Source organism: Micropterus salmoides, unplaced genomic scaffold (assembly GCF_014851395.1).
Source record: "Micropterus salmoides isolate LMB-PRFRI ecotype aquatic unplaced genomic scaffold, ASM1485139v1 Ms_hic_scaffold_8, whole genome shotgun sequence".
NCBI lineage: Eukaryota > Metazoa > Chordata > Actinopteri > Centrarchiformes > Centrarchidae > Micropterus > Micropterus salmoides.
Window position 1 is genome coordinate 27,637,136 of NW_024044570.1, and position 25,945 is coordinate 27,663,080.

Sequence of the window (25,945 nt, forward strand, 5' to 3'; positions counted from 1 at the left end):
AGATTACAGCAGAAAGTTAATGTGAAGAGACACCCCGATACAGCCGGCAGCTGATATCTCACACTTATGGATTATTGGATGATGGGGGGGGAAATATGACGAGACAAAGAGAAAGAAGCACGTTGGCTGTGTAGGAGAGGGGATCTGGTGGAAAGGATGAGATGGAGAGGATAGAGTGAAGAAAGACAATAAATGTGAAAGAAATTAGATGAATGAAAACAAAGGATTTACATGCCAGAAGAGAAGTCCTTCTAACCTTTAAGACACCATACCATAGCTCTATTATACAATTACCAGAAGGGTGGATTTGCCTGCTATATACATAATATTCTGAATATCAGCGGATCATGTAGTCACTTAGCATACAATATGGTGCTTTTTGTGTCTCTTTGCTAATAGTCCACTTACTTTTGCATCATCCTGTATTTTAAAAAAGATTTTTATTTCTCTAAATATGTCAGCTAATCTTGATGTGATCTGTCATCTGTTCACATCTGCTTCCATTGTATTCTGTGCTTCCCAACCTGCATGTCTCTCTGTCTGTGTGTCTGTCTGTCTCTGTCTTTGCTCTCGCCTGACAAAGGGAACATTTTCCGGAGGTGATATTACTTCCACAGAAAAACTCGTCCCGCTTTCTATCAGTCTGTCGCACACTTCTGTGAATATGAGACCGAAAGGCAGAGTGCAAACCTGCCACTACAAGAACATCACATCTACTCTCGCTGTACTCAGGAGAGGTGCATTATATAAAGGGCAGGGAAACTGCAAATGGAAATTGGAATTGCTTCTGGGACTGAGAGGCCTAACTATCTTGTTGTTTATTCTTATGAAAGACCAAAAATCCATTACACAGTCTTGCTGTCTTTTTTTTCTGTTATTTGAGAGTAGATTGTATTTTCTGTTTCACCCAGTCAGTGTTCATTTTTCAAAAGCTTTCAACTATCTTACCAGATATTGAGTTATATCTGTATGCTCTAAACAGACAGCAGGCCATATAGAGATTCCATTGAGTATATGTCATTTTGTGTGCAGGTGTGTGTGTGTGCAAGCTGGCCAGATTTGCAATGCATGTTCCTACTGTGTTTGCATATGTTCTGTGGTGACACATATGCACTGGTTGTCTGTCCTCAGTCCAAATCCCAGCTGATGGAGAACAACTGACTAAAGCACTACTTGTAGTCTACTTTCTCTCTCTTTCACACAATCACAACTCACAGATTACACACAAAATACTGAATGACACTGGTGCCTCAGCTGCTGTAACTTGGCACATTTGCATCTGGCTATATTTAAATAGCAGCCACAATAAAAAAACAAGACCATGATGATAGGAACAAACAGACCAACCTCTTCTAGTAGAAGTTTGGGTTGCAACTAACTGTTGTTTTAATTTTTGCGCCTCTCACAATTTTCCAGTAGCTTATTTTATACGACTAGCAGTCCAGTTGCATTTCTGCCAATTCTCCCACTTGAACTTCAGCCATTCTTGCTGGAAAAATAACTTAAACTATTGTAAGTATTGAGATAGTTGCCAAATAATCTTCTGTTAATTGACTAATTCCATAATCAACTCATTTTAGTTTCCTCTCTAGTGGAAATATGGCATGCAAATATCATGGAAAACTAATGGTTCCTTGACATAAGATGGATTTTTCTGTTGATCTTAAACATTTTGCAAGTAAATTCAAAGCTGGTGCTGTTCATCAGTGCATTGTTTCTCTTATCATTTGCACAGTTTATCTTTCAGGAAAAGCTGCATGTATCTCTTTACTGTCTGCAGGGACCCATAGAAATTGGATACTAAGAGCGTCTTTTGGCTCTGACAGCAAGAAGTGTTTTTAGTGCTCTGTAGTGTCCTCTCCTCTTCTATAAATTTCCCCTTCACCCAGCTCTTTCATTCAGCTGCCCTTCCCCGTCTTTCTCTCTGCCTGCCGGCCCCATCGCTTTTTCCTTCCTTGTATCCCTGTGTGTGCATGTATGTCTCTGGACAGCTGCCTAAGTAGTGACGGAGACACCATTACCCCGTGGTTCTGGCTTAGTGCTGTCTCTGGGCAGATCAACCTCAGATAGGACACACAGTAAGAGGTGGATGGAGGTGGATGCCACCACTGCGGAGTGTGAAAAAATAAGTTACTCATTTTTGGCTGCTGTAATAACTCATATTTTCGGCTCTTTTAAATTACAACTCCGCAGGAGATTTGACATTTGGTGTAAGTTGTGAACAGGCAATTCTTAGGTCAGTTCTGTTCTTAAGGCTTTATACTGTGAAAGATGCCAAAAGAAATTACATCAAATGCTTCACATGGCAACTTGAAATACCTAAAAAGCAAGATTCAGTCCTGATTCATCAGGTTCATTGTTCATCATCCAGAAAGCTTCAGCTTCAAGACTGCATTTCTATAGTTCGGGCAGCTGTGTAGTCATCCCTCTCCTTAACGCTATTCTTGGTAGTGTCTGCAGGCATTCAACATTTATGAATTATACTGCCATTGAACGTAAAATTTGCAGGAAACATATTGATTTGGTTTTTCAGTGTGCCTTCTATTCAAAGCACAAGAACACACATTTTCTTACGCTCTGCATATGGTCAATCACACCCACAGGGAGAAATTAATGCCTCTGACAGGAAATCATCCTCAAAGTGTGTTGTTTTACAAACATTGTTGTCTTCTATTGTAAGTGGCTTTAAGTTAAAGGAATAGTTTGGCACTTTAGGAAATAAGCTTATTTGCTTTCTTGCAAAGAGTTACGTAGATAAGAAGACTGGAAGCACTCTCATGTCTTTATGCTAAATTTTAAAGTTAGAGGTAGCAGCCAGTTAGCTTAGTTTAGCTTAGATTAGCTTAATTTAGTGACTATTTCTCAGGTGGGAGTAATGACTTCCTGGAGTTACAAACACAAAAAACAAGATATTATGTGTTACTTAGTGAGCTTTACCTTTAGACAGAGCCAGACTAGCTGTTTCACCCTGCTTCTAGTCTTTATGCTAAGCTAAGTTAACCACTGCTGCCTCTAGCTTCATGTTTAGTGTATAGACATGAGAGTGGTATCAATCCAATGAGATTACTCTAAAATCATATTATGAAAATGTCCAACTATTCCTTCAATACCTTCCTTAGGCAGGAAAACATTTTAAGAAATTATTTCTGAAAAATTAGAACCAGACGACACTGCAGTTGCCCTACTTTGGAAATCCTGGCCTGGTCCAGGTGCGTAGTCGAAGTATGTTATAGTGCATTATTCTCAAGGGCCAGCTGTCAAATTAACAACACACTTTGCCTATACTGTAGATGATTGATTCTCTGTCAGTCCATTCTCCTGGGATTTTCTTCACAGTAACTGATCTGATTTGTCCCTTTTGATATCATGCTACTGCTCGGTCATCGGGGACCAGTGACAAGGGTGTGAAGCTGTTGCTGGACTTATCCTCCTTCAGAATTAATTATGAAGGCCAGTGGAGGACCTGCACAAAGTCACACCGGTCCTCGAACCTTCCATGTCTCATACAGCAATGAACAGTACAACCAGAAGATATTAGAGATGAGCAGTTACATTTCCAGAGGCGTTCAACATATTTTCCTCACCAACTGTTTACCGCAGCCGTTACATTACTGTTGAAATGTAGCAGGGAAGTAGCAGAGTTACAGAGTAGTTAGGTGCAGGACACATCTGCCGTTTCTTCTTTGAGGTGGCAAATCGACATTGAATAGAAGGATTAGCAAAACTTGAATACTAATTAACATTTATTAACTTTTTTAAATAAAGCTCCCTGGTGTGTTTGACTGGGCCTCAGATTCAGAGACAACAGCCACAAAAAGAGAGCAGCTGTGGTTGTAAATCAGTCTGCCTTGAGTGAGGAGAGAGGATGCTTTACAGGTTTCTCTCCCCCTCTCCTCCTTCTCCTTTTTGCTCCTCTTTTACATTAGCTGGGGTTCGAAGGAGGGCTGTAAACATGGATGGAGGGGCTGAATCAATAGCTCATGAGACGGTGTTGTTTTCTTCTTTCGGTTGTGCCCTACACTATTAAGTCACCATCCCCCACCTCATCTCCTGTGGCGCTCCCTCCTGTAGCCCCACCCCACCCCACCCACCCCCCCTTGGAGTGAAGTGGGACTTATGCATCGATTGCTATTCTGTGTGGGGTCTATGCTATGCTGCGCACTATTGTGTGTACTGTAGCATAGAAATCAGCGCATGTTGGTGAAACACATCTGACAGATCCCATGTAATTTCCTTAAAGTGGATCATACAGAACAGCTGTACGGAAACAGTCTCTTACAAAGCTTTTAAAAGAAATGAAACTGAAGAATGTTGTCTTTTAAAGTTGTGTGGTTATCTGAAATGTAGCCATTAACAAATGAGTATATTGTTTCATCAGTTTAAATTACATTAGTGTTTGGAGGAAAAAAGGGGTTCTCTGATGATGATCATAATAAATTATATGCTGCAGGTTTGGCAGTGTTGACCTGTGACCCCAGCAACAGGCTCAGGGATACAGTTGAGCATATAGATAAGGACCTGTCTGCCCTTGTGTTTGGCCTCTGGTGTTTTATATGGGGGTGGTTGATATTTGTGTGTTTTGTCAGGACCTGAAGGGCAGGTCATTTGTCTTTGTAGTTGAGTCACAAGTCAGGACCACTTTTCCTGCACGTGCATATGGCTTTTCCTTTCGGGGTTTTTTTTCTCTCCTGTGTCTGTATGTGTAGCAGGAGAGGTTGAGTGGTGGGGAGGGATGGGGTTGGGTGTGCGGATGTTGTGATTGAGACCAGAGAGGGAGGGGTGTCGGGATGGACTGGTGGTGGTGAGTGTGTCTTTGTTGTTTCAGGTTTTTATGGTTGTGTTGACATGTTGGAGAAGAGGGGAGGAAGGGATAAAGTGTGGACTGGTTGCTGGATTCAGACTGATTTTAGAAGGAGGAACAGAAGACAGAAAAAGACTACATGATTTTGCCCATTTATTTAAGTCTGACCCTTATTCTTTTCTGTTGTCCCTGTTTTTGAAACCTTATGATGTTCACATGAAAGGGAGCAGGACTTAATGAATCTGTTCTCTCTGCACATACCCTTCAGCCCAGCCCTGCATAGATTCTGTTTTTCAGAAAGCTTCTTTTTTGCTGCAGTGAAATACAGTATTTGTTAAGAGGGAAGAGGGAACAGGACTCCCCTGCCTGCAGGCTGCTGTATTGATTTGTCATCTACTTTAGCTCTGTGTGCTGCAAACTCTGAAAGCGAAGCAAAAAAGCAGCCTTTCCTCTCACAAGGAAAACTTTTGCTTTTGGATCCCAAATGTTTTCTTTGTGTGAATTTAAGAACTATGGTTGTGCCATCTGCGGCCTATATTTATTGTTATCGTTTCACAGGAATCCAGTATTTTAAATCAGACTTCAGTTATTTGGCATTGGTTGTGTCTAGACGGAGTATTTTAGTTTCAGCTCCAGTCTTCTTTCATGCTCATCATCTCTGCATGCCGGGTAAAGACAAGCCTCCTATCTAGATGACCAGAGGCCATTATATCTAGCAATGATGTAGAGCATGATCTTCCAACGTTCCTGCCTATCTCCCCTTATCACAGATACAGTAGCATGCATGAATTTGTGCACATGCGTGTGTAGGATTAGGCAGGTATTAAATAATATATATATACAAATAGTATAAATAAAGTTCATTTATCCAGTCTAATATGTCTGTATCTACAAGATGAAATGGCACCAAGTTGTATGTAGGCAATCATCATGATTCCCAGAGGATGAATCCTAATGTATTTCATGATCACCTGACTCTAGTGGCACCATGATGGATGTAATGTAATAACTTTAGTGATCCCTTTACTAACTCCAGTCTGCCCAGTACTTGAAATACCTGCAAAACTAATGATATTGTAATATATATTTGCTAATTAGAAAACATGCTAAACAGAGTTCAGGGCTCGACAATAACGGTGGCCCGATGGCCCGGGGCCAGTAAAACGTAACGTCGGGACACTTGAACTAGCAACTCAGTATTTAAAAAAAATATAATAATAATGAAACTCAACATCCTGCAGTTGTTTTGCAGCTCTTGGCGCGCACCGTTGTCCAATCCAGAGTTGTAGTTACGCGACGAGTGGCTGTCAAATGTTATTTCTCTAATCTCAATCATGCGGACTGAACTTAAACCTGCATTCTCTCAAACGGCCAGCAGGGGGCGAGTTCCATTAGAAAAAATGGAAAAAAATGTTGCTGCTTCTCAGCTGATTTATTACCTCAGTAAAACACTTTTAAATGAGTTTATAGTCTCAGTCGCTAGTTTCAAGTATTCTTCAACACAGCATGATGTTCATTTAATATATTATGGTCCTATTTATGGGAAAATAGACGATAATTCAGCGTATGCTTTTGGAAGTGACTACCTTGTGATTGACAGGTCGCTACCACGGCAAACTCTTCATCAGGATAGAGGCGACTCGTGTCTGCTCTGTGTACATTTTTCATAAATGGCTGTCAGCAGGAGAGCATGTCATGTTTGAGTCTGTTAGCATGTTTTGTTTTAAAAATAAATTGTTTTGTTTATTTTTTATAATTTTAACTGTGATTACATTTTTGTTTAGTTTTTTTTTTATATATCCTTATATAATAAACAATTAAACACTTTTGGAAGGAGGGACAGTAAAAATTGTCTTCCGGCCAGTAAGTTGCAAAAAAGTTTAATGTTGAGCCCTGAAAGCTGGTGTACATGGTAAACCTTATAGCTTTTCAACATCAGCATATTAATATTTTCATCATAAGCATGTTACCATTTAATTCAGTGCACCGCTGTGTGTATGTACAGCCACACAGAAATGGAGAACATGTAAAATTAGACCTGTGTCAAAACCTTTAGTGTATTTCTTTTTATAAGAAAGAGTTTGAAGCTAGAGAAGAAGTATAGAGAAGTAGGATGTTTGGACATATTAGAGACAAAAACAGAGAGGGCATAGTATATATAAAGACTTGATGAAGTGCTACCACTGTAATTGCCTTCTTACAGAAATGTGCCCGGCAGTTTTCCTGGGGGGCTTGGCATGACGGCTTTCCTATGGCTGCACAAAATCACTGAGTCACCCAGAGGCCCCATGTGTCAATACTAAGAGGGTCACTGTGTGCAGGCTGCCTTTCTATTGTAGCCTGTTTGTCTGGCTTGGCTGAGTCCTCTTTATCAGCAGAGACCCACTACAGAGAGAGGAGACCATGTTATCAGTAGAATCTGTGTGTCTCTCTCTCTCTTTTTCGCTCTCTCTCGTGTGCCTCTGGCTGCCTCTTTGGGTGCGTCTACTGGACCCGACACAAAATACCAATCAGCCTGTGAGCTTTCAAACACCTCTATCTTTTTATTTTTCATTGCCATCCTCATTACGCTCGTCCAAGCTCACTGTCCCTCGTGATTTATTTTGTTTAATTCTTAAATTCCTTGTCCCATGGAGTACTTCTACCACTTAGTCAAACAAAGAGATGGAGGAAGGATGGAGAGAGGTGAGTGGGTTGCGCGCCACACTCCCTACATTAGCGCTCTAATTCTTCATCGCCTCAGGCAAATCCCTCAACACTTGACTGACTGAGGAGACTCAGTGATTAGTTAAGGATCGGAATGGAAATGGTCTGTTGTCATTTAGGAGGATTATGACGGAGGGAGAAACCACTTAAAGGATTCTGGACAAGGATGGATAAAAATTTAAGTATTTTACCTTTTAGTCAAGACACAACAGTCAATGATGATTTTGCTATTATCTGTCAATTTTCAGAAGTCTGACCTTTTTAAAGCTCTCCATCTTGAATTATTTATCATTTGAAAGCTTGATTTCTAAAGCGCAATGTTAGCTAGTCCATATATCATATATCCATAAGAGATATATTCGTGCTACAAACAGTAATTACGTTTTTTAAAAATATCTTTTATCATTCTCATTTTATGTGTTAATTTTATTTATAACATTGTGGATAAAAAGGGTCAGTCAAGGGTCACACATACGGCTGGTATATTTTCAATAAATCCATGAAAAAACAATATTTTGATAAGCGGTTCTGTAAATGTCTGGTCATTTGGTATATTATCACAATAAAACCAAATAAAATCATCTGAGTCTTATCAATGTGCTTGAAAATGGATTGGTGGGATATGTAAATTAAAGCATATTTAATGAGAAAATACCTAATTTGCACATTAAAAAATTTAATACAGAAAAAATTGTAATTCAAAAGAAGCTTCTGTTTATATATACTATCAGCTTGTAAAGTTTCATTGTGATATGACTGTTTGACTGTGGTGTCTCACCTTAAAATTAGGAGCAAAAAGAAAGAAATACAATTCAAGAATAGAGGAAGTTACTAAAATAATAGAGTAGGCCATTTGTAATGTTAGACCTAAGGGATTATGATCACTGAAATCTTTCAGTTAGCCTTGTTTGTTCTGTTAATGTAATCTTTATGAATTTGTGAGCCTCAGTGATGCAATGTGTTTATAAGGTTGTACCCGGAGGTAGAGGATATGTCTGGGTCACAACAGCACATTTACATATTCGCATAGTTACACACCTGCACACACAAACATATGCACTTTCAGACACAGAAGTACCCACTCTAGGCTGCAGCACATCTGCCATGAGTATGCTTGAAAGGCTGTAACACTGAGGACACACTGGCATTAAATGTTAAGGAATGTGTAGCTCAGGGTGTAGAGCATGATGCACATCAAATGTTGTATTTTACTTTGGGAGCTGACTTTCCTTTTTAGCTCTTGTCAAAACAATGGGCAGATAATATCTATATATCATTATTCCTTATATAACTAAAACAATTAGTCGATTAAGCAGATAGTTAATAAAAATTAATTGGCAACAATTTCAGTAATTTTTAAGGCAAAATGACAAAATTCTGTGGTTTCAGATCCTTAAATGTGAATATTTTTGCTGGTTTTCTTTGTCTTCTATGACAGTAAAATGGATCTCTTTGGGTTTTCAAGACATTTAAATACATCAACACATCACAATTTTTTGACTTTTTGTGGACTAAACAATGAATTGAGTAATCAGGAAAATTTGCAGATGGATCTATAATGAAAATAATCACTATTTGCAGCCCGTTTGCCTTATAGTGTAAAGTAAAAGCACATTATGATATTGTTGTATACTAATACGCAGCTGGCCAATCACAGCGCAGTGTAGGACTTACTCTAATTCCATTTGATTCCTCGTATGCAAAAGGTGCCGTTTTCTAGTTCTTTTTGCTGTATTTTTCCAAGATATGATCAAACGCTGTTCCTTGTGCACTTACTAACTAATAACTTCAATTGCTACCCAGAGAGGTTGAAAGGAGAAGTATGATTTATTCCCTTTCCAAAACCTAAAACAAATCCAGGAAAATGTAGGCTGTGGGTTGTTCCTAATTTGTTGATTTATTTAAATCATAAAACACATTTGGGCATTTTGATTTCTTTCTTCCTTCCTTCCAAAAATCCACATCTCCTTCTTCTCAGTAAGAGCTCTATTTATTTCCCATTCCAGCCTGGTGGCACTTGTTGTTTCTACAAATGAATGAGAGGAGTCGGGGCTGAATAGTATTGTAGTCCATGTACACATGTGCCTGTCGCCATGTGTATGTTTTTAAATATGTATTTGTGTGCTGGGATGGCCTAAATGGTAGGCCACGTGGTTTTGTGGCTGATTTGCTCAGGATCTCCTGCAGGGCACATTACCAAGCAGGGAGGAAGCTACATATGACACAGTTACAGATGATACGGTTTGTTAGTGCTTTAATGATGGTTTTTCCTTGTCTTGCTTCCTATTGAATGGTATAGCATAAAAGGCTTTTTGGATCGTGAAATGCAAAAATGTCTTTTACATCCAGAAAAAAATTGTGGAAGATATAATGGCTTGTCATCACAATTATTGGTCCACTGCTTAATTTCACTCTGGGCCAGTGTGCTGAACTTGTGATCGTGGATGGTAAGGATGGAGTTAAGAGGGAGGGAGAGGAGAACGTAAGGATGGAAGAGTCATTTGGGATCCGGCAAACAAATCTTTCGCCCAGCTGCCTCTCTGTCTACCAATTCAATGTCCATTCAGCCAGGTGCAGACTGAGCACACAGACAGTAAGTAATAGGCAGTCTGAGAAATAATCCAGGAATCTTTCTTATCATGAGCAGACTAGAGCCAAATTGAATCACTTTAACAAGCTGCACCTCTTTAACTAAACACAGCCTGTCCCCTGGCAGACCTTTCAGCTTCACTTGCACTGTACACATTGTGTTGGAAGCCACAGATACTGTGGATTTGTTGTACATGGCAGGGATTATCCACTGTAAAGCACATTAAGGCGTTTTTTCAGCTGTTGCCCCGCATTATAGATGTTTTTTTTTTCCTCAAGTGTCAGCATGTAACAATAGCATATTGTTATCAGAGGAATAATGGGCCTCGCTGCACTAAATAGCATTTCAGTAGGGAGGAACAGAAAGCAGGGCGATTCACATTTACCCTCCTTTCTATCTGTAAAACATTCATATCATGCATAGAAAAGCTTTAAATGGTGCAGTAGAGCATGCCTGGGCACTCAGCGTTATAATATTAAATAATAAACATCCCTGTTGATTCAGTAGAGGATATCTTGTGGCTTAAAGCACATGAACACACAAAGCAATGCCTGTTCTGTGGCTTCCAGTTTCAAACTTTATTTTTAGTAATTGTGTAATTTATCATGTGTAATTTCATCTTCACAAACAATAATGTAATTACTTCTAATCATCTGTTTTATTTATTAATTTTGTTAGTGAGACTGACCTCCATTCTTACTGGGCTATGATTACCCAGCTTCCCCTCACTTGTGAAAATGTGCTTGTGTGTTTTTATAGATGACAGATCGCTTGACTTGGCACTTTTCCTTGTGGCTGAGATGCACATGGGGACGTGCTGTGTCCTTGTTAAAGGGCGAAGTATGCCAGGGGAACGTTTCCCGTATACCTACTCCTTCATCATGGATATAGGTTACAGGAGTACACAGGAGTTCCTTTAGGATACTAAATATACTAATATACTATACTATGAAACACTGAGTGGGTGTCAGAGAAAGCATAACCACTGTGTGATGCTCAAGAACTATCATTTAAATTCCTCTGATCTGATTCTACACATGAAGTTCAGTTAACTGATCACAAAAAGTACTACTCAACCTGGTGATGTCATCAGGGTTAGATCAGCTTGGCCTTGAGATAAAAAAAACAAAAAAAAAACTGGAACCTGAGTAACACACAGTAGGTGTGGGGTAGGGCTGTGCGATACGATGATATATATCGTTTCACTATAGAAAAACCTTTATAATGCAGAGAAATATCCCAAGCACTAGTAGTAGTATACAGTTGGAAATGCATTATATCATTGAATTTACAAAAAATGTTCTATATCGGGATATGTATTGTTATTGGGATATGAGATTTAAGTCAAATCGCCCAGCCCTGTTCAGGAAATGCTTCTTTCATTTTGCCCATTCTTATTAAGAGCAATGCGTGAAGTTTCATTTGTACATTAGCAAGATGGAGCGAATATTTAAGTAGCCTATTGTATTGTTGAGTACTGCTTAGAGACATGGACATTAAGGACTAGAGTTTGCAAAATTATGTAAAGGTTGTTCACTAACCAAACTGCATCATCAATTTAATATGTAATTTAAACTGACAAACCATAGGGACACTCAGCAATAAAGTGAAAACTTTTTCTTCCCACTCTGCTCTGCTGTTTAACTCCCCGGACTTGTGTACTGCAGTCAAATACGCATTTGTCCAAAGGAGTGCATGGGTGAGTTAGGAGTAAATCACTCACCTCAGGCTGATGTGTGTTTGTGTGCTTCTTGTGACTAGAGGTTGACACATCGCATGCTGCTTCTGACTTATGTCTCTTCTATTTGTTGCTGTTGCTGATTATTTATGGGATACTGAGCTAATGTTTTGTTCCCGCTGGTTTTATTTGGCTTTGCCTCAAACACTCTTACAACCGATCTCACTCTGTCAGATCTCTCTCTCTCTCTCTCTCTCTCTCTCTCTCTCTCTCTCTCTCACACTCACACTCACACTCACACACACACACACACACACATTTCCATACAGAGCTCTGTCATGATCATGATGCAGACAGCTGCATGGTTTCTCAGCAGAAGTCCTGAATGTCTCTCTCCATGGTACTGAAATCCCTGATGTGGTTGGCTGGGCGACCATCTGGACAGGACACAACTGTGTGTGTGTGTGTTATTCATAAGAATTTTCTTTCTTATGTGTTGACTAATACCCTGATTTCTGCTTCCCCATAACTTATCAAAATGTTGCGTACATTAATCTGCACTGGCAGACAGAGATTAGAGCTCGGCAAGCTGTCTTTCAGTTGATATTTAAATCATTCTCGTTATTCTAATTTAAGGCTGTCGTGTCTCTGACTGAGCAATAAAAGTGGTACATTTCTCATCTTGTACGTTCATAAAATATAAATGGGTTTGTAAAACTAATTGATTTTAATTTTTAATCCACATCTGTCATGGTACAATTTAAATCCTCAACCTTATTTTATTTTCTTTTTGTCAAATTAGCCATCAATTAATTTCTGACTGTAGCGTGATTAACAGTTAATTTATGTGTCACCGTCATTAATATATTAGGTAATCCAGATCATCTAATTAAAATCCACATTAATTAGAACCTAAATACACAAGGACACATTGTTATTAGTTTCCTGTGTCCATATTTCTGCACTGTTAAACTCCAGCTTGTAGTATTTAGCTCTAAGCTTTGCTCTGTGACCTTGAAAATGTAAGCAAGTCTGGACTACATTGCTATCTTTACATGACTATCTATAAATAAACTTGTTATTTTACAGTGTATGCTGCTGCAACGTTAGTCATGAAAGTTCGGTGGTGATTAATTGCTGATGTAGAATTTCTCTAGTACACTCTTCTTCTCCCTCCTGGGTGTAAAAATAGAATATACACACACATACAAGATCACACACCCCCAGGTCCTCCCCTGACTCCTCATTAGGGGTTGCAACAGACAGGGAAGGATTTCAGTGTTGCACACGCTCCTCCTCACACTGGTGCAGCGAATGGTTTGTTCCCACTGTCTGCTCCTCCTTCCATGGCCCCAGGGAAGAATATCTATAGAAGGGGACTTTATTGTCTGGACATTATCCATTGAGGCGCAGAAGGCAAAGGAGCCTCAAGGTTGAATGCATTGTGGGGTTTTCAGAACACAAAACCGAACAGGCTGCCAATCAGTGACTCCATATTAATGTCATCCTCAGGAACTGGTATTAAAAATTAATCTTCTGCACTGGCTTGAATATCTGTGTTGTGTTGTACCAATTAGGACACAGATAAGGGGCCTCTGAAAATCCATCACTATAATGATACAGCATGCAGTGTTGTCAGTGACACTGATGTAATTAGCCTGAAACATACAGAGCTGTCACAGTGTTATTTTTAGCCCACCAGGAGCTATGCTGCAACCGCATCAGTGGGGCCAGAGCATTCTGCTCCTTTATGTGTAAATGTTGAGCCTCAGCCATCAGTGTCGCTCAATGTGAAGAGGAGCAGTAGCCAGATGGAGCGGGCGGACTTCGAGGAGCACGGCTCAACCCATGAAGGAGGGTTCTTATGAAACCATCTGCCTCTCGTTACTCATCCAAGACCCACCAATTCTCCGTGGATGAGTTGCTGCTGAATCCCTGCTTGTAACTGGGCCAGTCCTTCTATCTGTGTGCCTGTTACTGTGTGGTTCTGCCTTTTTGTCTGTTGGCATGTTTATCAGGTATAAATACTGAAGTAAATGTGTCAGTAGAGTGTCGAAAGTTGCAGTGAAATGTTTGGCCAAATACTCCTTTACTTACTCTTTGAGCATCTACAGTATGTCATACATTTATTTCTTATTCAGGCAAGGTTTTCACTGCTGCTTCTGCCTCTGCCTTCAGTTTTAATGCTAAGCTAAGTTAACTTATTGCTGGCTTAAGCTTCGTATTTAGCTTACAGACCTCATAGTCGTGTCAGTCTTCTTCTTTAACTCTTTGCAAGGAAGTGAGAAAGCATATTTTCCAGACTGTAAGATATATAACAATTATGTTTCGCATATTTTACTAAATGTTGCTTAAAAAACAGGATACAGAATATTTATATTCACCAAACTAAGATAATGAAAAAAATTAGATGTCATTTTATCATCAGTAACAACACCATTTAAAACAATACCCAGCCCGTTCTGTTATGAATTGCCCCTCAGTCACGGTACAACAAAGCTAAAAGTGACATCTGAACTCTTGCATATTATTTGTAGTGGTCCCCATTCACACACTTTGCACTTTCTGTAAATCTTTACTCTCTTCTTGGACTTCAACAGCAGGTCCGGAGTTGTTGCTCGCCCCCGCCGGGCTCAGCTGTTGCTGTGAGGCCTGCCCGGACATTGGTAGACTCTCTCATCTGAAGTGAGAATGCGAGCTCATTCAGTCACACTGTGCTTAGAATTAATCAGCTGTTTTGTTCCTGAGGGCCCTCCCCTCTCCATCATTCATTACAATCACACTGTGCCTCCCCAGAGAGCGAGAGAGGGCACGAGGGCGAATGAACAAGGGAGTGTGAAAGAGAGAGAGAGAAATAAAAGAGGTGCGGTGAAAGACTTGGAGGGAAAAAGAGAGAGAATTATAATACAGTATTTTTGCATGAGTGTTTTCCAGTCATTACAAAGCAAGTCCTTGAAGACAGTTTTTGTGGTTGAGTGGCTAAATGTTCTTTGTATTTACAGCCGTTTTGCTGGACTGATTATTACTGGCTCTTATTCATATGCTAACTGTTACATTTGTAATTCACAGGGAAAACAAAGGGATCTATTGAATTGGAATGAATATGCCTACCAAGGGAATCAGTGCCTTTTTGAATGAATAGTGGTTTATTTACCTGATTTACAGCATGTAAATGAAATGTGTGTGTATCGTTTTAATTTATTTGAAGCTGTTTGAATACGGCTGCAATCAACATGACAGGACAGTGTTGGCAGTGACTGGATGTGTTGTTTAACCAGCATTTACTGTTGCAGTGCTGGCTGGTGATGAGTATTTAAAATATGACAGAGGGAGTCAATGAAGCTAATTAGGTGACATTCCAATCTCTGTGCCGGTAAATTGTTTCTTCTCATTCACTCACACGCAACTACACGTCGATTTATGTAGCAGCACCACAGGGTGGTGAACTCATAACTTATCACCCTGAACATCCACGAGTCAACTGCTCCTATCTGTGCCAGTAGTGCTCTGGATACGCCAAGGTCTGTACTAAAGTAGATTTCTGATGTAATAAATTGCCCCTATCTAATAGTAGGACCTCAGCATACTGCACACCGTTTACTTAACCTGTTAGCTCATGAATCAGAAGTAAATAAAACAATTTTAAAGAGCCAGTGCGGTGGGAAGAAAAGTCAGCTGCACACTGAGGATAGTCATGTCTTCTCAAAATAATGGATGCTTGTACCCAACAGAGAAAATGTTATTATGTCAAGGTGGGATTGGGAAGACTCTTTGTGAATTATTAATGCTCTAGTCCAAGATATATCACCCCTTATGATTTAGTCTGCATTGTCAAGTCTGTCCATGATCCTGAAGACTTTAATAACTAAATGTGCTGTATTGTTTACAGTTTCATTTGGCAATATTTTTTAGAAGAAGCAGTATAGATCCATTGTTTCACACTGCAGGCAATATATCAATTTTTCCTGCTTGTCTGCTGAGAAGGTGAAGGATGGTTCATAGTATTTATTGGGCCACTAAGGCATCTGCTGTTTGTGTGTCGAGGAGTGTGCATCTAGGACTATGATTCTGTCTACATTCAGGCTGCATTCAGGGAAATTTTGCATTCATACAACAGAGACGAAAGAGAATACTATTCCCCTAACCTTGCACAAAGTAACTGTATATATTTAAATTTGACTTTGGCAAAAATGTTGTTGGTCAGTGCACTCTACTGAGCTTTTGTGCATTTGTTACAGCACTAGTTTGATACAGTAGGTCTGGCCTGTTTTGCTGTTGATGCGTACTTTGATTTTTAACAATCAAGCCTCAGCTCCTTTATCATGACATGTCAGCTCTCAGTGCTGTGAAAACCTGTGTCAGGAAAATGGGAACAGTGTGTCTATTGATCACAGTGAAACATCATCCCACATACCCAGAAAGCAGTTATCCTTGAGGGACAGCCCCTGCAAGTATGCTTTCAGTACTGCCAGTGGTCAAAAGTACAGCAGGAGTACGCCTGGTGGCCGAAAGTGTGATTTTGTGTATTAAAATTTTCTCTACATGCAAGTGAGTGCAAATCCCTCACATGGATTAGGATGTTGATGTTATATGACAGGATTTGGATCAGTGTCACATCAATTTTGACTTCGCAAAAGATGTTTGTTGGCTGTGTAATTCTTTTTTATTACTATTCTTTTTGCATTGCATTGCTTTTACTCTGCTTGCTTTCCTTCCTCCCCAGGCGTTCGGCCAGGCTTACACCAACCAGCGTAAGGTGGCAGAGGACGGGGAGACCAATGAGGAGACGTTGCTGCAGGAGTCAGCCTCCAAGGAGGCCTACTACATGGGCCGCCTGTTGGAGCTGCAGACGGATGTGACGCTAAGCCGTTCTGTGGCTTCCAACGCCCAGGCTGAAAACGAGAGGCTCAACACGGTTGTGCAGGAGCTGCGAGAGGTGAGCTTGTGGACAGTTACAGAGGCTGAAGACTGAGTTGTCATTTCATGCTAGACAAGGAATACACAGGAAATCAGGATAAATGTGAGAAAACAGCATCGCATTAGCTGACACTAGAACTCGTGTCTGTATGTATATATGAACTAATGTATTTGGATATATACTCAATTTTGTAGTACTTTAAAATTCTCTCCCTATTTTTCTATTTTTTTCCTTGTAGTAAGATGTTTTTGATTAGATAGATAGTAGTAAAGGAAAATTGCAAAATCCCTAACTAAACTAAAATGGGAAAAGCCGTGGTTGGTGGCATTTATTTATTTATTTATTTTCAATGGATATTCATTTTGAAGTATTCTTTCAGTTGTGTATCATAGAAATGTAGCAACTGGTATGTGAATTTGTTTTGTGGTAAGTTAGTTTTGGAGTTTACAGGAAATTTAAGATGTGCAAAATAAGCAGTGGTTTCATAGAGGTTTGGAAGTTGTTGAGTTTGATTATCAAATCAAATCACTTTTATTTTAAAAAGGTGTGGTCACTGAATGCATTTTGTGTTGCAGAAGTCAAAAACAAAAATCTGCAGCTCAGTCCAAGATTGTGTTAACTTTGTAAAGAGTTTTAAAAAAAGGTAACTCAGGATTGTGAGAAAAGTATAACAAACTGTTAAACCAAACTGGAAGTAGACATTTCCTTAATCTTTGCAATTTCTCGAATTTTAAACAGACTATTTTCCACATTCTGTTTAGCCTAATTTACTGTACATGAACTTACATGAGATCAGTGTGTTTGATAAAGGCCAAAGGATCACATAGGCGGGCAGAAAGAGATCAGACCTCACGCAGAGAAAACAATATGCATGTGTGTACGTGCAAAGCGCGCGTTTACGCATTCATACATGTCTGCAGCCGCTGTGTCGAGGAGTTCGAGCTGGGGTCAGACGCCGTGGCCACGACCCCATTGTGGGGGGCAAATCCGGTGCTAAGCTGGGGAATAAGTGAAATGCCCTGAGCTCGGCACATGTGGAGGGACAGAGTGAGCCACGCTGCTCTCATCACACAAGCAGCACTACACCCACAGCACACACACTCTCATTCACTATATTCATCATGTAGTGTTGTGAGTTGATACTCTGTGTATGTATTATTTTTTGTATGTCTCAAAGATTGACACATTTGTTGTATGTCATATGTCAGTGTGAATGTAAGAAAAATAAAATCATACACAAAACTACAGGTCAATTAGTCCAGAAATTCCACATTATATCGAGCTTACAGAACAATATTTTCGTTGGAAAGCTGACTACCTGATACATTCACGATGAGCTGTTATTCTTCACATACACAGATGTAACCTGTTTGCATCGTGACCTTGGCTCTTTGATGATGCATTCATCAAATGGCTCTTGGCTCTCTTTGAAACCCTCATTTGCATGTGTGATGCCCATTAATGAGGAGGAGGAGTCGCCTTCTCATCGTGTGAGGCAGGTGTTGCAGTCACACTGCACACTTATGGGAAAACTTTACTTTGCAGTTGAAATCGCAGTGTAACCCTTTTATGCAAACAAGAAATTTCACAAATAATATGTTTTTATGAAATCACAGCGCCTCAGTTTCTCTTATGTAGAAGACAGGCACATACAGCGTATCTTCTGCCTGAACTTGTACTGTATTGTTACTGTATACTTATTCTCGATCCTGTGTTAATATTTTGTATTCATTCCCCATTACTGCAGCAACAGTGGTGGTACTGATGAATGAATACAAAATGGCTGGATTCCTGCCATATTTGCTATTGTGTCATGAATCCAATAAAGCTGTCACAGTAGTCTATGTCATAGTCTGTGCTGTGAACTCCAGATCAGGGGTGAGTTGGCCAGCTCTGGTCTGTGGCGGGCTCATTGCCAGTGTTGTGTGTCACATTGTCCCTGACCCCGGCCACTATAGCCCCTGATCAGCTACGCTTCTGTAGAGCCTCACTGACTGATAATTGGCCTCTAATCCTGTGCACTTCATACCCAGCTCAGTGTAATTCCCTGTGTTTTCATGAATATGTAATTGGACAGCATGTAGCAAGGGAAGGTCATTATAATCAATAATACAGCATCCAAAGATGTGTTATTGTTGTAAAAGTTATTTATGGTAATAAGGTTTGTTCTTACAATGTAATTTGGTTTCTTTTCCTAGATTAGTATAAAAGTATTTTCAGTGCAGCTGCAGGAGCAGTCCTACTGTACTTCAGTGTACATTGCAGTTGAGGCTCCATTAGCTTCAAGAGTATAGGAGCTGCAGTCAGCAACTGTACACATCAAAAGGTTCACTGTATCGTAATGGTCTTTAGTTTCAGTCCAGTTACCAGTTCTAAAACCACACTTGTCATCCACCCCTAAACACACACATACTTAAGTTTTGGAGATTCAAAGCACAGAAGAGCCCATATGTGTCTCAAGTCTCTGATTTTCTCCCTCCTGTGTGTGTACCCACCCGCTCCTGACACTATCTCTGGGTCAGCACTTCTGCCATATGCACAGAGAGCTGCAGGGGAGCTTCACTCTGCAGTGAAAGAAGTACACACATGCGTGCATATACTGTAAATTGCTCATTATTTTGTATTCCATACTTGTCCAGTAGTCGTTACAATCTCATTCCTATTCTGCTTGAAAAATAGTGTAGTTTATACAATTGCCCACGTTCTACTACTGTGAAACAAAAACTATTTTTAAGTGACCTGGGCTGAGCAAATAATTGAAATTACCCCTTATACCACTACTACCAACTGAAAAGTAACAAGTAACAGTCCAAGTATTCACTGGAATAAAACTTACTATTAGTAGTTGTGTGAGCACAGAGGATTTTACTGAGGTCTCAACATATTCCCCATGCTGCCGCCTACTGTACTTAGATTTATGACTTTTGTCGCTGGTGCGTTTCTCTCATCGAAAGTTAATCTCCAGCATATGCTCATGTTTCTATCTGTGCACACCAGGTGACCTAAAATAATGATCTGTCTGGGAGATGGAGCGTGCTGACTCATGGCATTTAAGATAATGAAAGTGTTTGATGCATGTTCTCATCCTGATGCTATCAGAGAGGAGATGTATATGTCCGAGAGTGTGGAGTATGTGTATGACTAAAAGTACTTTCTGCGTTGGTGTCAGTTGCATTGATCAGCATTATGAGACGGTGCGTATCATCCAACCTTAAGCTGATGGAAAAGAAAAATATCTGGCACGGATTTAAGTTATGAATCGACTTCATTCCTTTTCCTCTCCTCATTGTAACCATCTTTGCCCCCCCACTCTTTTATCTCTTCTCCAGAATAACGAGATGCTGGAGCTACAGAGGAGCAGGATGAGGGAAGAGATTAAAGAGTACAAGTTCAGAGAGACCAGGCTGCTCCAGGATTACACGGAGCTGGAGGAAGAGAACATCACGCTGCAGAAACTGGTGTCGACGCTCAAGCAGAGCCAGGTCAGTATGAAGATCATAATGTTATTACGGTGTAACATTTCACTCTCTCATTTCTCAGCTACACCACAAACCAGCCAATTTTGTCCCATACAGGCTTTCCATGATGAGACACCAACCCCCGTTGAGATGAATGATGTCACTCAATTTCCCAATATCACTTCGTAAATTCAACCTCTCAAACGTGGACCCCTTTAAGTTCTCAGTATCCATTCCAGGACGCATTAGATCATACAGTGCTCTCATCTAGCTTTCATCCTCCTTTATTTCCCTTAAGGAGCTACAGGATCCCCTGTGCAATTACAAAATGGACACAATATCTAATACCTGCGCTGGGCTGGAATAGATTAAGGTCATGAATCAAAATAAAACTCTTCTGTTGCAAGACTTAGATATTGCTGGTCTTACTGTAAAGGTTACATCATCAGCAAGTGTTGAGGTGAAATAAAAATGAATGCCTTTACCTGCTTTGTAATCTAATTCAAATGACTAAAGAGTTTTTTGACGCATCATCCTGGCGTGTTGATCGAAAATTTGTGTGGTGTTTGACCCAAAGGGGACACATTAATGTCTAAAGTGTGCTTTTTCTTAACTTGCTCTCTCTCTCTCCGCTGCTGTTTTTTTGTTGTTTTACTTGCACCTTCCTCTCTATTTTCACCTGTAATTGGGCCACCCAATCATTAGCAAACAGGATTTTATATGTTTTAGAATCTAATTAATTAAGTAATTAAATTAAATGTTTTCTTCTCCTTTTTTCCCCCGCCTGTCCTTTCTGCTTCCAATCAGGTGGAGTATGAGGGACTGAAGCATGAAATTAAGGTACTCGAGGAGGAGACTGTTCTTCTCAACAGTCAGCTGGAAGATGCATTACGTCTGAAGGAAATTTCTGAGGGTCAGCTGGAGGAGGCCCTGGATGCCCTCAAGAGTGAGCGAGAGCAGAAGAACACTCTGAGGAAGGAGCTGGCCCACCATATCAGCCTGAGTGACAGCGTCTACGGAGCAGGGGCCCATCTGGCGCTCACCGTCACTGGCGTTGAGGGCCTCAAGTTCCCTGAGGAAACCAACGGAACAAATGGCACAAATGGCAGCGCCATACCTGCTGCTAATGGCAACAATGAGGACAGCAACCGCCGCAACGGCCACCTTCACGCTGGCACCGGATTGGCTAAGATGAATGGGGACTACCGGCCAGGGTGGAAAGGAGAGGGCCTGCACCCTGTGCCGGACCTGTTCAGTGAGCTCAACCTGTCGGAGATGCAGAAACTCAAACAGCAGCTGCTACAGGTGGGTCATAAGAAAAGACCGGGTCACCGCAGGGTCAGTAAATCCCACGTTAAATACCCATAATGTCAGGGTTTTGCAGAGTGTGTGAGCAAGGATGAGGACCCTAACGCAGGACACAAGAGCTGAGCAGGTTCAGTTCAATATTTAATTAACTGAAGGCATACTCACAACAGTGGCAGATACAACAAGTCCAACGAAAACCAGGTTATCCATTTAGAACCAAAAATCCATAAAACGGTAGGGAGCAGGAGCAGAGCAAACATACACATGAGACTAACCACAATGATCCAACACAGACTGAACAGAACACAGGCATTAAGTAGTGAGGCAAACGAGTGGGACGGGAACATAAAACAGGTGCGTCACATCAAGGAGAACAGAACAGGATGCAAAGCTAGACAAGAACACCAGGCACAGAAGATTACAAAATAAAACAGGAAGTATAGCGCACTGGAACACACCAGGACAGATCTACCAAAGTAAAACACAAAATATGGAAAGACTGCAAAATCAGGGCATGGACTGAGACTGGACCAAACAGGTGACAGGACTACACTAAAACATGGAGACATAGGACTAAGGACTCAAAGAGGTAAAAAACATGCAGATAAACATAGAATAAACTAAGCTACAAAACCCTTAACAAGACGAAATCAAATAATGAAACACAGAAATACACAAACCAGGAATAACATTAACATGAACTAAAGCACAGAACTAAAATGCAGGACTAAGACCTAAGATACGAGACAAGACATAAATAACTAGGGACAAGGAACGAGAGAAACACAGGCAGATAGATAGACAAATAAAACAATGGCAAAACCAGAAAAACACAGGGAAAAATACAACACAAATATAACCCAAAACTAAACTCATAACACATAATAATCCAAGTAAAATGACCAGTGTTGACTTGCACCTGCTAGAAAGCCTTTAATCTTTGTTCAGCTCTTTTTATAGCATTGAATGTTCCTTTTAAAGGTCGATACTGACGCCACTGGAACATCACTTTTGTTGTGTTTTTAGTTACTGTCTGGTAGATATTTAAACTTGCTACCGACACTCCAAAAAAAAGGATGAAACCAACAGCACACACAGAAGATATATTAGAAGACGACTGTATCGATCCACTTTCCCACAGTTCAGTTTTCAGTGTAGAGGCCGAGGGGTCTTATCTGTTGCCCTGCTGCATTCTGTGTGGGTGCTTGTCTGTGTTTGTTTGGTGTGTTAGTTTTTCTGTGTTCATCGCTCCAACGATGAAAGCAGCCCTGTTCACACAGCAACAGCAAGGAAATGAAAAGGTGATGACAGTTTGGGGATGAGAAGAAAATACTGCAAAATTCTACACAGGCTTTACTAAATGTTTTCCAGACAAGCATACAAATAATGGCACTGAAAAAGCATTTAAACCATATCATGACACAAAGTACATATGCTGAAACGCATAATAATAAAATTATCTTAGCAGTGACAGACAAACGTGTTGCATACAATGTATTATATGTGCTAATGTCTCAGTGGGATAGCAAAGCAAAAAGTGTTCAGCAGCAGTGGCAGTACATTTGCATGTGCCATAGGGAGCCCTGTCAAGGTGATTAGTGTCCAGTAGACGTGGATGCAGAAGCAAGACAGAGACAGAAACGGGCTTTTCATTTGAAGCCTGGGCAGGGAAAATCACAGGCACACAGGCCACAGGTCCACAGGCACAGTACACTTATATTCATACCACAATAACTTCCAAATCTGCACTGTGATAAGCTACATCCATATGACATAGAGTATAAATATAGAGCTCATGTAATAAAGTATAGGAACTGCTTTTCACTGAGTCACCTGAGTGCAGCACATACATAATAAACATGAGCAGGCAGCCCATACAGGAGAAATACCTACAGTATGTTGAACGACTTAAAAATCATAGGTAAATTAAATTCACGCTGAAATCTAGTTAAGTCATTAGTGCACACTTTTGCCTTATCTGAGATCCCCAGGGAAATAGAAAATCAGATCAGTGGCTGCTATATTAGCAGTGTGCCTTTCTCTATAAACACAATTACTCACTAATCAATTTTCTCTGACAAGTTGATTATTCCAGGAAAGAAGTAAACGCCAGCAGCATCGGGCTTCTAATTGGCAGTTGAACCTTGTAAAGTCCATTTTGTCTTTCTCAGTATGGACACTGTTGAAAAACATTCTCAATTTAATCACCCTAGGCATTACATTTACATCTTTTAAACATATTTATTTGTGTGGAAGTAATTAAACAGCACTTTATTTCAGTTCCCATTGTTGTTACCAATGGGTTTTAAGATAAGCAAGCTGCACCACATGTCATTGTACACCTTTTGTACAGTCAGAAATACAGGTTAACTTATATGATACGTTGTCAATATCCATGATTTGCTTTCCTGTGTTCACTTGCTGCCTAATAGTGATGGTTGCATGGTACATTGTCTTTGTCTTTATTAGCCCCTTAATGTTATGGAGCTGTGCAAGTCATACTGATTATACATTTGTGGAACTGAGCCTGCTATACTATAGCTTTCATTAGCCACCTCTGAATATTGCTGCTTTTGTTATGTTAATTTTAATTTATTGTGGGTAATTGCTGCACATTCATAGCTTAAATTATGCTGCATGTTTGCCAGTAGTTGGTTGTCAGAACTTGGAAGTCACACACATGTATGTCATTAAACACACATGCAGCATTGTATTTTTCCTAACTGTCTTGCCTCTCACATGGATGTGTATCCGCCCATCCTGCAGGTGGAGCGTGAGAAGGCCGCGCTGCTCATGAACCTGCAGGAGTCACAGACCCAGCTCCAGCACACACAGGGGGCCCTGACCGAACAGAATGAGCGGGTCCATCGCCTCACGGAACACGTTAATGCCATGAAATGTCTCAATGGAGACAAAGAGCTTGATGACCCACAGGAGAGTGAGAAACCCAACGGTGGCTCCTTATCACCCCCAGCCAATGGCCACTATGATCCCGACATCCATGGGTTCGAGATCCTGGAGTGTAAGTACAAGGTGGCGGTGACGGAGGTGATTGACCTAAAAGCGGAGCTCAAGGCGCTGAAGGAGAAGTACAACCAGGCTGTGGAGGGGCAGGGTGACAGCCACAGTGACGACAGGGTCCAGGCATTGAGTGAACAGGTTTGTCTTTGTTACATGCAGTAATATTTATGTTAATATCGCCACGTCAATTGTAACATTGCAAAGAATTGCAACAGTTTTTTTTATTGGACAATAGTAATCTCACTCAATTCTGCTTTGCATCCTGTTGCACATTTCCAACTGATTTCTTCCAAGCAGGTAACTCATTTGGAGCGTAGTTGTCGTGAGAGCCGGGAGAGGGTGGCGAGCCTGGAGGCAGAGCTTCGAGCAGCCGCGAGCACAGCCACAGAGAGCCAGGGCATGCTGAATGCAGCACAGGATGAGCTGGTAACCTTCAGTGAGGAACTGGCACAGCTCTACCACCACGTCTGTCTTTGCAACAATGAGACACCCAACCGCGTAATGCTTGACTACTACCGCCAGAGCCGCGTCACACGCAGTGGCAGCCTTAAAGGCTCAGAAGACCCTCGGGCTTTGCTCTCACCTCGCCTGGCACGACGCCTCGCTGCAGCATCTGCAGCCTGTTCCTCCGAATCCCTACGCAGTCCTTTGGACTCCCCATCCAAAGACGCCCATCACAGTGAGACAACAACCAACACCGGGGACTCTCCATCCTGTCACAGCAGCCCCACCCGCAACCCCACGGGCTCCCATGTCATCAGCATCTCTCCTTGCCCATCTCCAGTGCCCTCAGAGGCAGGTGGGGACCTGCGGAAGGAGCCCATGAATATCTACAACCTGAACGCCATCATCAGAGACCAGATCAAACACCTCCAGAGAGCAGTCGACCGCTCACTGCAGCTGTCCAGACAGAGAGCTGCAGCCAGGGAGCTGGCACCTATGCTTGACAAGGATAAGGAGTTGTGCATGGAGGAGATACTCAAACTAAAGTCCTTGCTCAGTACCAAGAGAGAGCAGATAGCCACACTCAGGCTGGTGCTGAAGGCCAATAAACAGGTGAAAAGGGATTCTTCTTTGTCCTTTGTACCATGAAAAATGTAATAACCATGCAAACTGAAAGAAATGGTGCAATATCTCTCATTTGTGTGTCTCACCTTTATGTGTCGGAGACACAATCCAGACTTAGGCCTACATGTTGTAATGAAATGTTAAATTATCCACATTGTAGACAGCAGAGGTTGCACTGGCAAATTTGAAGAGCAAGTATGAGAATGAAAAGTCAATGGTGACAGAGACCATGATGAAACTGAGGAACGAGCTGAAGGCTCTGAAAGAAGATGCCGCCACCTTCTCGTCTCTCAGGGCCATGTTTGCCACAAGGTGAGAGGGGAAATAAGAGGCAACCAAGCTGGGAAAGTGAACATTTTAAAATTTCCTTAAAAAATAAATAGAATTAGCTTGTGTA

The 25,945-nt window shown here is 40.9% G+C and overlaps 1 protein-coding gene across 4 annotated transcripts in view; it reads left to right on the forward strand.

Moving 5' to 3' along the window:
• The window catches only part of bicd1a (bicaudal D homolog 1a), a 33,788-nt gene that overhangs the window by 1,941 nt on the left and 5,902 nt on the right, over nucleotides 1-25,945 (forward strand). For all 4 annotated transcript variants that reach the window (XM_038706968.1, XM_038706967.1, XM_038706966.1 and 1 more), the window contains exons 2-7: nucleotides 16,499-16,711; nucleotides 20,023-20,175; nucleotides 20,959-21,456; nucleotides 24,226-24,618; nucleotides 24,778-25,536; nucleotides 25,709-25,860. In XM_038706968.1, the coding sequence (XP_038562896.1) occupies nucleotides 16,499-16,711; nucleotides 20,023-20,175; nucleotides 20,959-21,456; nucleotides 24,226-24,618; nucleotides 24,778-25,536; nucleotides 25,709-25,860 (2,168 nt within the window). The remainder of the gene's footprint in view (nucleotides 1-16,498; nucleotides 16,712-20,022; nucleotides 20,176-20,958; nucleotides 21,457-24,225; nucleotides 24,619-24,777; nucleotides 25,537-25,708; nucleotides 25,861-25,945) is intronic.